Here is a 14887-nt window from a genome sequence, read left to right as displayed (position 1 = left end):
ATTTTGTTTAGTCCAAAAATTAAACAGTATTTCTAAATAAATAAATTTTGTGTTATTGCGAGAATTATGCCAGAAAGATCCTTTAAAAACATAAATTATATATATATACTTTTTTTTTTTTTTTTTTTAATTAATATTGGGTTTATTTATCAAAATATAATATAAATATACTTGTATGTATGAGTATGACAAATGTTGCAAGTTAAATTTTGCTCTATCTACCCCACAAGGGATATAGACGTGATCATATTAAACATATGTAAATTTAAAGCACTTTCCACATGTTTGTTTTATTGACAATTATAGAAATAAACATGGAATAGGAGAACAAAAATCGTATTGACGCGTTTGTCTGAATCCTATTTGCGACAGGAATTTACTTAAATTAAGATATTGTTTGAATGAATAAAGCAAAAAGATAAGTTTACAAAACAAGCAAAGAAAGATAACTGCATGAAAAGATGCCATAGGCCAGTTCATGAAAAATAAATATGACTCATCCAACTGTCATTGACTTGTGTCAGTTGTCAGTTGAAAATGAAGTAAAACATTGAGCTATGCTGCTGCGTGCTTGTTTCGTGTGTTTATTTCTTTAAATAAATTTAATAAGAACATAAATGGCAGACGCCGCTGTTGAAACTGCTCCCGGAGATGAAAATGACGATAGTTGGTTGTATGGTGACTCCACCACGGAGCAGGCCGAAGAAAACAAAGAACCAAATGCAAAGGATGCTTCAGAACAACCCGCTGAAACTGGAGTAAGGTTTCACATTTTTCTTTGAAACATTTTTTAAATTTGTGAACCTTGTATTTATATCTTTTCCTAAATATTAAAGGAGGATGACAAAGAGCAGGAGGACAATGAAGCCAACAATGATGACTCGTTAAATGACGAGCACTTTGCGGACGTGGGGCAAGACGCGCAAGAACAGAATGGAGACGCCGACAGTCAAGACAATGCGGATTCAGATTCTGATGATAGTGACGATGTTAAAGTTACTATCGGCGAGATAAAATCTGGTCCACAAGCATATGCCAGTCTTAATATCAAGGTGGGTAAATTGGATAACCTTTTTATTATTTTTGTTATTATATTTACTTTAATTTTCTACAGCAAATTGCAACTAAAAACATGATGAACCCGCTAATTCCTTTTTTAATTTGCCTGAAGGCACACAATCAGTTTCACACTAAAGGTTTTAGATAGTAGTAGGTCAACTGGTAATTTAAGGTTACCAAGATGATATTAATAATTAAGGGGAAGTGCTAAAAATGTACGCAGATTAATTTTGTAGCCTTTCAACGGTTACAATGCCTGTCTAAAATATACAATTTCTTCTGATCTGGTTTGAATCTTATCTAGGCCATGTATCAATGACACTTTTCTGAAGTATGTCTATTAGTTTGAGTGCTGAGGCAACTGAATGTGTAACCATGATTCAATATCCTCCATGTAACCTCCTTAAGCTTATGGAGGTTAGATGGGAGTGACTTCATATAAAAACTTGTTTCACCCAAACCAGGATCCATTGTCATAAGCAAACTCTTGACTTGGCTCATCTTCAGAGTGATATAACCAGGACTTACGCCAGGAGGGGAAGATTTTGTAGATTTGTGTCCTATATACATAGAATAGAAATAGATTTATGAAAGCAAATACAGATTAATATAATCACATATATTTAAAATAGACACAACACTACACTATTGTAATAATTATTTGCAAGACACTATACGTCCGGCAGCTTGTTGTAGAATGCCCTCTGTCTGCACCGTCGACCGGCTCGTCGTCGGTGCGGTGGCGCAGTGGGGTGCAACTGCCAGCGCCGCATTGTTACCATAGTGAAAATATAGATGGCGCCAATATTGCGCTATTTTCTTTTGCCACCAACATTTATTTTCAAAATTGGATACAAGGTATCACTTATTGAGGTCACATCATTTAAATTTTTTTTATTGTAAAGAATTCTGGGCAAAATGCTAGATCCAATTAACAACATACCTCTACTTATTTTCAGAGAGGAGTGGGTATAGTAGCAAGTGGGGCAGCTGAGAAGCCCCGTGCAGGCACAACTACTGGTGGGAAAGTAAATCTGGAAGACCTGGAGGGCCCGGGAAGCATCAACGGAGTCCCGGCGCTAGAGTTCAATATTGACACAATAGAAGATAAACCATGGAACAAGCCTGGTGCTGACATTTCAGGTTGGTTTATAATATGTTGTTTTCTCAGAATTATTCCCCCCAAAATATTTCTTTAAAAAGTAATTAAAGAAAAGTAGTGTTATTTCAGCCATAAGGTTAACCAAAAATAAGAAGAGATTCAAGGAGTCATGCATGTTACTCAGCCACTCAAGTCTTAAATGTGATGTTCGCAGATTACTTCAACTACGGATTCAACGAGGTGACGTGGAGCGCGTACTGCGATCGCCAGCGGCGCATGCGCGTCAACGAGACCGGGGTGGGGCTGCACGCGGGGCCGCCCGGCGCGCGCGCGCCGCCGCCCGACCTCCGCAGGCCGTCCGGTATGCATACACATATTTCTAGGTTGCAACTTTCGTACTCAAACTACGATACCCTTATGGTGCGGGAAAATGTCGTTTAGGAAACCTGCCCCTTCAGTTTTGATCGCGCGAAATTTATCAGTTCGATTTTTCACAATTTTTCCGTAAAACGGCGCAGCGGGTGCCATGCTATGTGGGCTGCATATTAAAGTATTCAAGGATGATGAAAATATATCGTAGCCTCTGCCTCCGGGTAAAAGGCGTGACATAACTTGTATGTACTTATGTAACCCAAGTTCAGTAAGACTGTTTTTGTCAGTTTGATGAGAATCTGATTGATGTTTGATTAAAAACTTGATAAGAATTGGTATAGTGGGTACATTTTTACTTATTTTGCAATATTTTTTCTGGTAAATAAACATCTTAATGCTATATTTATAATAATGATCTTAATAATAGAATATGGGTATCGGTAGACATACACATCTTCCCTGTTCTGAGTAAAATATGAAAGTCAATGTGAGTTATTCACTTGCCTTTTCCTATGTTGATTTTATTTTTGAAACCTGGAAAAAAAGTACTGTCTTCCAGGGTTTGTTATTAATACCAATAAGTAATATCTGGACGCCTGTGTCATTGACAATTGTATGTAGTCAATTGTATTTTTATTTATAAGAAAATTATTGTAACTTGAGCAATAAAAGGCTTTTAATGGAAAATAATTCTAGTGGAGTACAAGTTTCATTTATTATTTGCAGGTCCACCAAGAAACGATGATATGCAGATGCCACCTATGGGTAACAATTACCAAAACAGAGAAAATACGATACAGGTGAGATGGAAATATGAGACAGTCACATCATTAATGCCGTGTGCTTTCCGGCCCTTTAGAATAAAACCACACCATATCTTTCCCGTGGATTCCTCTCAAAGGCGATGGGCTAGCAATCTGTCTCTATTTGAATCTCATTTCCATCATAAATTCATACAGCTAATCGTGGCCTTTCTGTCTCTCCAAGACTGGTGGCTCTGTCTACCCTGCTGGGGATATAGACGTGACTATATGTATGAATGTATGTCACATTATAATGATTCACCTGCTGCCTTGTCGCTTTATGTTCTAGTCTGTGCCTTTCAGACACTGCTGGCTCTGTCTATCGCGTAAGGGATGAAAACTTGATTATTTGTATTAAAATAAATATGGTCGCACCGTTCAAAAGGTTAAAATGAAACAAATATTAAATTTAATGAAAGAAGAAACTTTTAAAGATGATGATTATGATCGTGTACTTATACATATGAAAGTCGTGCAAATTTTTGACGGCCTCTGTGGCGCAGCGGTAGTACGCTTGTATGTGTCACCGAAGGTCCCGGGTTCGAATCCCGGCCAGGGTATGATGTGAAAAGAACTTTTTCTGATTGGCCTGGGTCTTGGATGTTTAGCTGTTTAAGTATTTATTATAAAATATAGTATCATTGAGTTAGTATCTCGTAATACAAGTCTCGAACGTACTTCGAGGCTTACTCAATGAGTGTAATTTGTCCTGTATATATTTATTCAAATAAATTTATCCCCGTTTGTCAGGTGATGACGGCGGAGCGGCGCGAGTACGGCCGCCGCGAGCAGCCGGCCGACTACTTCCCGCCGCCGCCCGCCGACCACTACTACCCGCCGCACCACGCCTACGAGGAGCCCTGGGGTAGGTTTACTTTTGTTTACGAATATACCCCGTACCCCATTAGTTGTTGAGTTCATTTTAATAAAAAGAACAAGTCCTTTATCTTCTTTCTTCTGGCTTAAGTCCCGCATCCTCACCTCTCTGGAGAGGGTATGCCTTTGAACATGGATCCTGGATTGGGTGAGTCTGGTTTTTATACGAAGCAACTTCCATCTGACCTCCGCAACCTTCGCTGGTAAACTCAAAGCGTATTGGATCGATCATGATTACACATCCAGTTGCCTGAATGTGCAGGTTTCTTATGATGTTTTCCCTAATCGTAAGTGCATCGGTTAGTAATCAAACTAATATGCAAAACTCCGAAAATAGTCATTGGTACATGGGTGATGTAGGATTTGAACCTCTGCCTTTCTGCGCATCACGAAATTTACCTACCTAAACCTACCTTACCGATTCGACCACCGACGCTCTTAACAAGTCTCTTTATCTACTTATAATTACGAGTATTTAATGGGTAAGATTCACAAGGGACCGAAAAAGGTGGCAAGATCTAGAGTCTATATCTTGCCACCTTTTTCGGTCCCTCTAGAGGAGACCTTTGTGTCAGAAGGACTAGGGATATTATGATGATAATTGTCTATGTATAAATCAATAATAAAAGCTTTTGGATTGAGTTGAAGTATTGTTTGTTTATGCGATAATAAGTATTCCATAATTATAACAGGTCACCCAGAACAAACGGGGTGGGCTCCGAGTGAGATAAAAGAGCTGACCCCGGGTCCCATGGGGCCGCCCATGGGCATGGCGCCGGCCTCCATGGCCGCCCCCGCGCCGCTGATGCCGCCCGCACACATGATGTCGGCGCCGCCCTATGTCTCTCCGTACAGGCATCTCCCGCCGCATCTGCACGACAGGGAACGTGATAGGGAGCGGGAAAGAGATAGAGAGCGAGACCGCGACAGGGAACGAGACAGCAGGATGAGGGAGCGAGACGACCGCGAACGCAGAGACAGGAGGGATGAGGTAATGCACTGACTTTATATTATTCAGCAATTTTTTTGGTCTATTTCATTGAACAGGTAGTAATGTTAATATGGAAAAAAAAATTTAGGTAACAAACGTGATGATGGTACGGAACCCTTCGTGCGCGAGTCCGACTCGCACTTGGCTGGTTTTATATAATTATATATCTGTTCGTAAAATCTACAGGAGGAGAGGGACCGAGACAGGGATCGGGAGCGAGAACGGTCGCGATCCATCAAACCGGAGCGAATACGTGAAAAGTAAGATTATACCACATAAGCAATATTATAATAGGAAATAGGTGCATACATTCATTTAGTGTGAGTTCCTATGTGGGTGTGTGCCAGCTCAATGTCAATCAAGGGAAAGGCTAATAAACTTGGGATTCTTCTCTAGCAACCTGTCACTATTTGAATCCCAATTCTATCACTAAGTCGTACCATAAGCTAAACATAGCTAAGTAGACATGAATAAAGACGTGACGATTTGGATGAATGTGTGTCAGATTTTACTACAGCATCAATATTAAATTTACAGCTTTTACACTGATCCGTCCCGTCCGACCTTTGCAACCTTTGCAGGGAACTAACCCATAGTTCCCTTCGGTTGCGAAGGTCAGACGGGACTCCTGTAAAATAAAAACCTTATACCGGGATCATGGTCAAAAGGTACACCCGGCTCCTCCCCAGAGGGGTGGAGATGTGAAAAAAGAAAATAGAATAGATTTTTTTTTCAAAATTGGATACAATATTTCACTTATTGATATCACACCACTTAAATCTAATTATATCTACTACCGCTTCCAAATAGCGTATGTGAAGAAGAAGCGGCGGAACAAACTAAATAAAACCAATCCAAAATCGAGACAAGAGGATGATGAACTCTTCTTTTATCTCCTAGCCAGGAAGGTTACATCCTCACTAGTCTGGAGAGGAGCTCGGGATGCGTCTTTACAATCATGGATACGATTGTCGAGTCAGGTTTTAACACGAAGCGACTACCATCTAACTTCCGACAACTTTGCAGAGGAACCTGAACCTGAACCTGTATTGGATACCCGTGAGAGCATCGGTTGGTATTAAAACTAAACATACCTTCAAAAAATAATAGTCATTGGTACATGTCCCGTTTGTACCTGTGCCTTTATGCATCGTGCATTTGAACCTAGCAACTAACAGATTCGACCATCGACTATCAGGAGGATAATGAATTATTTTACCTAAAAATAATGTAATTTCAGATCGTACCGCCGAGAGCGTTCCCGGTCAAGGTCTCGCCGCCACAAGTCTAGATCGCGCTCGCCGCGCCCGCGAGACCGCTCCCGGGACCGCGAGCGATCGCGCGATCGTGACCGCGAACGCAGCGTCAAGCCGTCCAAGAAAGACAAGGAGAAGGATGATGAGAAATAATTTTTTTGAGAGATTATGTTAAGACCGGAAATAAATGTTTGGGAAATGTTCTTTCAAAAATATTTTTTTTAAATTTCTTAAGGCAAAGGCTTTTTCAAATTATTAGTTGCCTGCAACTTTGTTCGCCGACAATTACAATACACAAAAGCTGATCCCCAGTGTTGCTCCCTAAGGGATGGGAGCAAAGTGATGACGTCACTGTCACACGACTAGACGACTGTCACGACTGGACGAAATAATAGCGCCACTAATATTTCCTTTTTTAACTTTCATAGAGATGTACCCCTATCGCATATTAATAATATTATAAGTAAAAAACACAATTGAGTAAATTTTTAAACAGTTTTCAAGGAATTTATGTCTTTCACATTACAACACTAGCGGTCAAACATAGACGACATTGGCGTGCTGGACATGGAATTTACTAAAATAAAAGACATGTAGTGTTTTAGTTTAATATTTCTCAGTACTTGTGGCTCTAAAGTTGCTGTTTTTTACCCTCACATGTTTCTGAGACTTTCTTTTTTTGAGGAATGTAGAATTAAAATATGTACCAGTTATAATTTCCAATGTCTTTATTATTTTTATGGACTGGGTTTTTTGTCAACTATAGACGTCGTTGGCGTCGGTTATCAGCAGAGATCAGAATAGGAAGATTGATTTTATGTACTTGCATCATGAATACCATACCATAGAAAGCAAAACATGGATAAGCCTCTTTTCCGGGATTCCATTTCAGTACTTACACTCACAGTAAACTACATTGTCCACGGGTAACATAGGACTACAATTTACGTGAACGAAGTCTGGGGAAAACAGCTACCACTAATATATTCTTCATCCCACTTGTAAAAATTCCGGAAAAAATCTTAATAATTTGCAAATCCCGCAATCCCGGACGGATGTCCATATTAACCCTTTCCATGCGGAAGCATTATTTCAATTTCGCCGTCTCTGTACGGGCGGTTTTGTATTAAGGCCCTTCTATAAAACGATGGGCGAGATATTACGTCCTAACAAAAATGGTTCTACTGTACGGAAGGCGTATTATTGCGTCCTGTAATTTTTTTCGCTAGACGCGGTTGGCGTATTATTTCGTTTTCAAAATTATATAGACAATTTTGGTGTTGCCATACCTTGAAACAATAACGTCTTTATAAGAATATCAAATATTTATATAAAATTACTTGCATATATATTTTTTATAAAAAACTGAATTATGTAGTATATTGAAATCAAATTTTTACACACACACAATCACGTCTATATCCCTTGCGGGGTAGACAGAGCCAACAGTCTTGTAAAGACTGATAGGCCACGTTCAGCTATTTGGCTTTAAGATAGAATTGAGATTCAAATAGTGACAGGTTGCTAGCCCATCGCCTAAAATAGGAATCCCAAGTTTATAAGCCTATCCCTTAGTCGCCTTTTACGACATCCGTAGGAAAGAGATGGAGTGGTCCTATTCTTTCTTGTAATGGTGCCGGGAACCACACGGCCAAATCAAATTTTTATTAATCATAATAAGTTTTTGGGCAACTGGGTATGAGCAAGCATATAAGCAAAAAAACACTCAGTGTTTTACATACTCATTTTACATTTTTTTATCATGCTTTTAAAAAAAATCTATGGTTATAATAAAATGTAACGAGGGTAGCTTAAAATTTAATTTATGAGGGTACAATAAGTAACTGGCTAGATGACATATCTTGTACATTGTATCGTGTTTGTATTGGACATGGTGTTATCGGATTTGGAGTCATCATAACATTTCACTTTATTTTGTAAAATTCGTTGCGGTATCTTAAATACTTGAGATTCTTTGACCTCGTCAATAGTTTCGGGAGAAATTTCATTGTTTCTTCCTCGTTTTCTAGATAAAATACTTTGCGACATCTCATCATCGTCGATAAATTTGGTTGCGAATATGGTTCATGCTCGTCAATTTGAGTCTCATCTGAAGATTTATCTTTAAAAATATTATCGAAATCAAAAGGATTCGAGGTAAAACACATTAGTAATAAACTTACCATTCATATTATTCTCCTTTTATTAGACTTTTGATATAAAAAGCTTACAACACTATCGGCGTAAACCATGCACTCGTATCTACATAATAATAAGTAAGTATTTTTCCACCGTTTCACGTAAGGTTGTTGAGTTTATAACTACAGTGCAGGGGAACCAACTTTCATATTGGTCTAATCGTTTAACACAAGGATTTGTTTTGGACGCAATAATACGCCCACCGTGTGGCCAACGGGTTTTAGTTATACGTGATATTACGCCAGCCGCATGGAAAGGGTTAATATATACGTTTCAGTTCATTGACCCCAATTCAATCTACCTATTCCGATCTTTAGTTATCAGTATCTACTCTATTCTAAGTATATGTCATTATTATGTATTTATGCGCATTTGTGTGTATTTATATGTAGATATATATTATGTATACTCTGCGCCAACGCCAATCTCCTGTTTGGTTTCCTTCCACCCAAAGGTTGACTGGAAGAGATTGCATTAGCAATAAGTCCGCCTTTATACCATTTTTGTATGTTTTACTCTTATAATGCAATAAAGAGTTTTATTTATCTATCTATCAATGTTCGTTAATTTTAGTGTGGGGGGGTAAGTTATAAACAAAATAAAATAAAGGATTCTTTGTAATATTATTACAGAAATGCTTTATTATAATTAATGTCTAATATATGGATCATCATATAAATGTTATCTAGTACAACCTACGGGCGAGGCGACCGACGCGGTGCTCAGTCTGACCTCGCCACCTCTGACGCCTCGCCTTATTCCATCACATACAGGTTTTACAAATCATTTTGTTAACATTTTTGTACAGCCATATACAATAATTTTATTTTCAATTACAATCTAGACGTAAAAAATCTGAGGTGATGTAGGAAACTACGCTTCCTATAAAATTTTACACGGGGAATGAGGAGCAGCTACGCTTGTGACGTGCGACCGGCAGAAGGTAGACCTCGGAACTACAACTATCAGTACAGGACTTTACAATCATCACTATAACCTAACAGCTAACATTTCTACACTAACATAAGCATCGTTCACTCGATAAGCGCTCGCTCCGGACTCACGGAGACTAACTAACTAAATAACTTATACACATAAAAATATACAAAAATATCATTTTCACAAAATTATAATCGACAAACTATACATTCCGGCACTAAACAATTCGATAAGCTATGTACGATTTAAAGCCGGTTTTAAACTTAAACGAGAGCTGACTTGAATAGTACAAAACAATATTATTAGAATCACGACTATAGTGCCGATTGTCTAGAACTGCCTGCGGCATTTCTTCCTCACTTTAGAAGATTCAAGGTCCCCTAGCCCAGCTAATAGTAAATCTACAACGCACTACATTACGGAAACGCACGGGTTCATCGACCGCTCGCTTTCCTTCGATTCATAAATTACACGAGAATGAGACGTTCAAATATTTATACATAGATTCATACGAACAACGAATAATACTAGAACACTTAGAGCTAGAAACGCAATAAACGCTACGCCGCGGTGAGGCGACGGCCGAGCGATCGGTCGGCGCTGTACAACTATGGTTACAGTATACAGTTACGGTTTGTCTGTACATCAGTCTGCCGCTATATGTACAGGGCGCCGCTCTATAGTTACAAATGTACAATGGGAATATTCACAAAATTTATAATAGGCGGAGTCGCCCGCGCCGTCGCGTCGGGGCCGCGAGCTTACAGCACGGCGCCGGGCGGCGGCGGCCCGATGGGGCCCAGCTCCGGCGCCTTCATGAAGAACTTCTCCAGCTTGGCGATGATGTGCTTGCCGTACGTGTACTTGCGCAGCGAGCCGATGTGCGGCCGGATCTTGTGCATCAGCACCTTGCGCTGCGTGGGCTCGGCCACGTCGATCATCTTCTGCACCACGTAGTTGGCGTACTGGTCCTTCATCATCACGTGCAGCGCGCTGAGGAACGAACGACTACCGTTAAGTCAGTCTCGAAATTTCTTCAAACATTACAAGTAAATTTTGGCGAAACTTTATACAGGTGTTATTGCATACATAATGAAGGTACAATTACAGTGAAAGTAACTAGGATTTTTTGAAAACTTCAATATAATCTGTTACCGCACCATATTCATGTAGAAATTGATTAGTAACCATATTTTAAATGACATTAAATAAAAACTATTTTTTTCGTCTATCAAATATGAGAAATATTTAAATGTCGTCAGTTGCAATCGTTACTTAGGTTTTATCAGCCGCTGTAGCATGGCTCGCGCGATGCCGTTTTTATCGCGCGAAAATTTATCACCGTTTCGCGTTTCATTATGCTATAAAAACGGCATCGCGTTTGCCATGTCACGGAGGCGGATGTCCAACAACGGCCTCTTTACTAGGGCTTCTAGCGCTATCCGTTGATACGAATAGGTCTTTGGGATATTGCTGGTGCGGACGGACTTAAATAGGGGGAACCCGCGACCTAAGTCGCATTAATGCAAGAAAGACAAAAAAAAAAACAAGACAAAAAAAAAAAAAAACAAAAAACAAAAAAAAAAAAAAAATAAAAAAAAAATTTTGACAATAAAAAAAAAAAAAAAAAAAAAAAAAAATTTTATTAGCTTTAGTTCTAATTCATAAGACGATTGAGCGGAGCATCAGTATGAGGTACGTCATGCTCACTAAAGTGGTCAACCTGGCGGCGGCGACGTGGGCCGGGTCGTGGGATTCCCTCAAATATGGTTGAGTCTCGCGATGGCTGACCCATGCGTCAACTCGTGAACGGGTGCTGTCAGGGGGTCCTGGTCTGCCACATTCTGAGGTTCCGCTCATAAATAAAGGCATGTATAATAGTATAAGGTTTTGACAAAAAAAAAAAAAAAAAAAAAAATATGACAAAAAAAAAAAAAAAAAATTAAAAAAAAAAAAAAAAAAAAAATGACAAAAAAAAAAAAAAATGACAAAAAAAAAAAAAAAACCTTAGTTAAGATTAGTCTTTAGTTTTTAGTTTAAAAAAAAAACAAATTGTCGACGAAACTGTCATTATCACCGGACAGCAGATGTAACATTAAACTAACAAAAAACATTTAAACAAAAAAAAAAAGTACAGGCCACGCGCCGTAGTATTATTATTTCTTAAAAAAAAAAAAAAAAATGCAAGAAAGAGTATTGTGTGTGGGTAGCGGATTGTAGCCACAGTATATGCGAGTACTAACTTGTCGTTGAAGCCGCAGAGCTCGTCGATGAGCAACGCGCGCTCGGTGCGCGTGGCGTGGCAGACGCACTTCTCCACGACGTTGGACGCGAACTTGTGCTGCGAGAGCTGCAGCACCTTCCCGCGCACCGCCGCCACCAGCCGCGAGCGGTCCTCCGCCGCGCCGTGCTCCAGTACGTGCTGGATAACGTAGTTGCCGTACTGGTCCTGGGGAAAACACATTGCGTTATTAGCGGTTGGTAGCGTAAATACAATTTTCAAGTCAACTTGATTCCGACATTAAAGGTTAAAAAAGTAATCCAACCCTGTCATAAGACCAGTCAAAATTGGATAGTGCCAAACACTATCCAACAGCACCGTCGGAGCTAGGCTAGCTAGGTGCAGTGCTCGAGGCTGCCTGTATGACGGTGTGACGTCACTCTACCTGTATGAGCTGGTCGGTGTGCGAGTGCAGCTCGGCGAGCACGGGCGCGGTCTGCTCGGCGGTGCAGTGCTCGAGGATGCGCTGTATGACGCGACAGCCGTACGGGTGCGTTGACAGGGCGTACACCTGCCCCGCGAACGCGTTTATGATGAATTGTAATGCCGTCGGTTCGACGCACTCGATGCACTTTTGTACCTGGAAATATCATTCGCCTCATTAATTTATTTAAAACAGCAACGAGACGCACACAGCGTTCCCTCGACGAAAGATGAACGCGGCGTTGACGCTGCGTATGAGTTTATCGAACGCTTACACAGAACAAATGGCTATCTTACAGCAGATAAAAGAAATAATATTTTAGGACTATGGCGATGTATTTTAAATTTTAAATTACTAGATCTGAAACAGTCTCTACTGGTAAAATTACTTTATTTTTGCAAATTTTAAAACACATCATGAGTTTTCCTATTTATCCAGGGAATACGGAAACAGGACGAATGGCAAAACGTTTATAACTCGAACACACAGCCATATACACAAGTTGGAAAAAGAGGAACTTTAAGTTTTGAAGGAAATGATACTCCAAGCAAAAAATTACAAGAAGCTGAAGTGTATTATGGTATTATTTCGTATTGTATGCTGCCCTGTAACGTCACCTCAGGCATAAAGCTTGTATACCAGCGTGGTTATTGTAATACATGGTGTATTAACCACGTGGTTCAGTTCTAGACAATGAAGCCCCAGTGCCCCCCTGTTATTAGGCTAGTATACTAGTGTCTAGTTAAACATGCGTGTTCATATGATGTGGTTCCGATTCTGGGCCTTCGCTTTTCCGGAGAATGGGCAGATACTACGTCTTTTCACTTGCCACGATTCCCGCATTCTCCATTGCTTCATCCGCATTCACAACTTTCTTTATACAGGCATGTGTGTACTCACCACATGGTTCCCGTTCTGGTCCTTGACGCACTTGAGCACGTGTCCGTCGAGCTCGCGCACGACCTCCTGCTGCTGCTCGGCCGGGATGGACTCCAGCGCCTTCTGGATCACGCGGCACCCGTACATTTGAAGTGCAAGTGCTAGCACGTGACCTCGGACCTGACAAATTATCAAAACGCTATTTTAATGATTGTTTTTATTCCTTGTCACTTACTTGTTCCAGTTTTCTCGTGCCCATGGGAATGTCCAGGAATAAGAGAAGTAAAGCTTTTATTATTCCCGAAGGTCACAAACAAATATACCTTTTATAGAAGAAAGAGCTTATGAGAATTGCTTATTTTATAATATTCCAAAAAATAAGAAAACAAAATGTTAATTCCTTTATAAAAATCTGACCAAATAATTTCATTTACGGTGCGTAAACTTTATTTACAAATGTAGAGATATTTGGAATATAACTTTATTCCAAATATCTGTACATTTGTTTACCGTAAAATTCAAGAATATGATAGAATCCCGTTAACTGTGCTCTCAATTTGCCGACCTCCTTTCTATGTCCATATCACGATTTACATTTAAATCGGTGCTTTCACCACTTGCACACAAATCGCGCTTCACCGCATCATATCATAATATAAGGGACATTTAAAACATCCAAGTGAAAGTAGTCTTTGGACTTCTTTTGACACTATTAGCTTTGTCTATCCAGTAGCTCCCGGCGTTAATCCCGATCACATCCTCACCTCTCTGGAGAGGGTGCTAGGGTGCGCCGTTTGACCATAATCCTTGATTTTCAAAGCGACTCGCATCTGACGTCCGCAACCTTTGCAAGAGTACCTTTCCTTTATTGGATGGATCATGGTGCTTTATGGTACCAAAATAAATTAACATTTTTGTATTTACCTTCTGTGCCAAAGTCGTTTTCTGTTCAGCGGTTCCAAATTCAAAAAACTTTTGTATCACGTAATTGCCGAAGACGTCCGTCATGAGATTGTATGCGGCGCCAATAATTTCGTTAAACACCATTTGCTTTTCTTGAACTGTTGCTCTTTCTAACTTTTGTTGTATAAACCTGCAACAAAAACGATCGTTCTAGTTAGCGTACAGTTATGTAGGGTGTGACTCACTTGCAACATCAAGTGTAATTAATTACTTACTTACTGTATTGTTCATACATCATACCACGTGCAAATAATTAGCAAATAAGTAGATACAAAATACATTCAGCATACATACATATGATCACGTCTTTATCCCTTGCGGGGTAGACAGAGCCAACAGTCTTGAAAAGACTGAATGGCCACGTCAGCTATTTGGCTTAATGATAGAATTGAGATTCAAATAGTGACAGGTTGCTAGCGCATCGCCTAAAAAAGAATTCCAAGTTTGTAAGCCTATCCCTTAGTCGCCTTTTACGACATCCATGGGAAAGAGATAGAGTGGTCCTATTCTTTTTTGTATTGGTGCCGGGAACCACACGGCATACTAATACATTCAGAATGAGTAAATACCACATTTTGCCAAAAACTTCGTACAACAAATTGTGTTCCGTGAAACACTAGTATACATATTATGTGTAGTTAAATATTATGTGTTTTAGTGTGTAAAATATATAAATATGTAAAAATTTAAGATCTTTACTAATTTTCCCACAGCAAACAGAATATTATCATTCTAACATTTAA

At 39.6% G+C, this 14887-nt stretch overlaps 2 protein-coding genes across 5 annotated transcripts in view; one reads left to right on the top strand and one right to left on the bottom strand.

Moving 5' to 3' along the window:
* Nucleotides 1–530: 530 nt before the first annotated feature.
* On the top strand, nucleotides 531–6952 carry LOC106141793 (pre-mRNA 3'-end-processing factor FIP1). Its single transcript, XM_060954463.1, has 9 exons — nucleotides 531–758; nucleotides 837–1052; nucleotides 2019–2202; nucleotides 2376–2522; nucleotides 3260–3333; nucleotides 4087–4201; nucleotides 4905–5203; nucleotides 5390–5463; nucleotides 6444–6952. Exons 1-9 carry the CDS (start codon nucleotides 618–620, stop codon nucleotides 6610–6612), a joined length of 1419 nt encoding a protein of 472 aa, XP_060810446.1. The 5' UTR covers nucleotides 531–617; the 3' UTR covers nucleotides 6613–6952.
* A 2317-nt stretch (nucleotides 6953–9269) lies between these two features.
* Nucleotides 9270–14887, bottom strand: part of LOC106140320 (maternal protein pumilio) — a 66964-nt gene continuing 61346 nt past the window's right edge. For 3 of the 4 annotated variants that reach the window (XM_060954461.1, XM_060954459.1, XM_060954460.1), the window contains exons 14-18: nucleotides 14106–14274; nucleotides 13203–13361; nucleotides 12264–12458; nucleotides 11841–12046; nucleotides 9270–10605 (exon numbers count right to left, since the gene is read on the bottom strand). In XM_060954461.1, coding sequence (XP_060810444.1) covers nucleotides 10359–10605; nucleotides 11841–12046; nucleotides 12264–12458; nucleotides 13203–13361; nucleotides 14106–14274 — 976 coding nt within the window. In that variant the 3' untranslated portion in view covers nucleotides 9270–10358. The remainder of the gene's footprint in view (nucleotides 10606–11840; nucleotides 12047–12263; nucleotides 12459–13202; nucleotides 13362–14105; nucleotides 14275–14887) is intronic. The other variant, XM_060954462.1, reaches the window with a different exon arrangement.

The sequence above is a fragment of the Amyelois transitella genome, chromosome 4 (assembly GCF_032362555.1).
Source record: "Amyelois transitella isolate CPQ chromosome 4, ilAmyTran1.1, whole genome shotgun sequence".
Classification (NCBI taxonomy): domain Eukaryota; kingdom Metazoa; phylum Arthropoda; class Insecta; order Lepidoptera; family Pyralidae; genus Amyelois; species Amyelois transitella.
The sequence above is the reverse complement of the archived record's forward strand: the minus strand, read 5'-3'. Positions and strand labels throughout refer to the sequence as shown.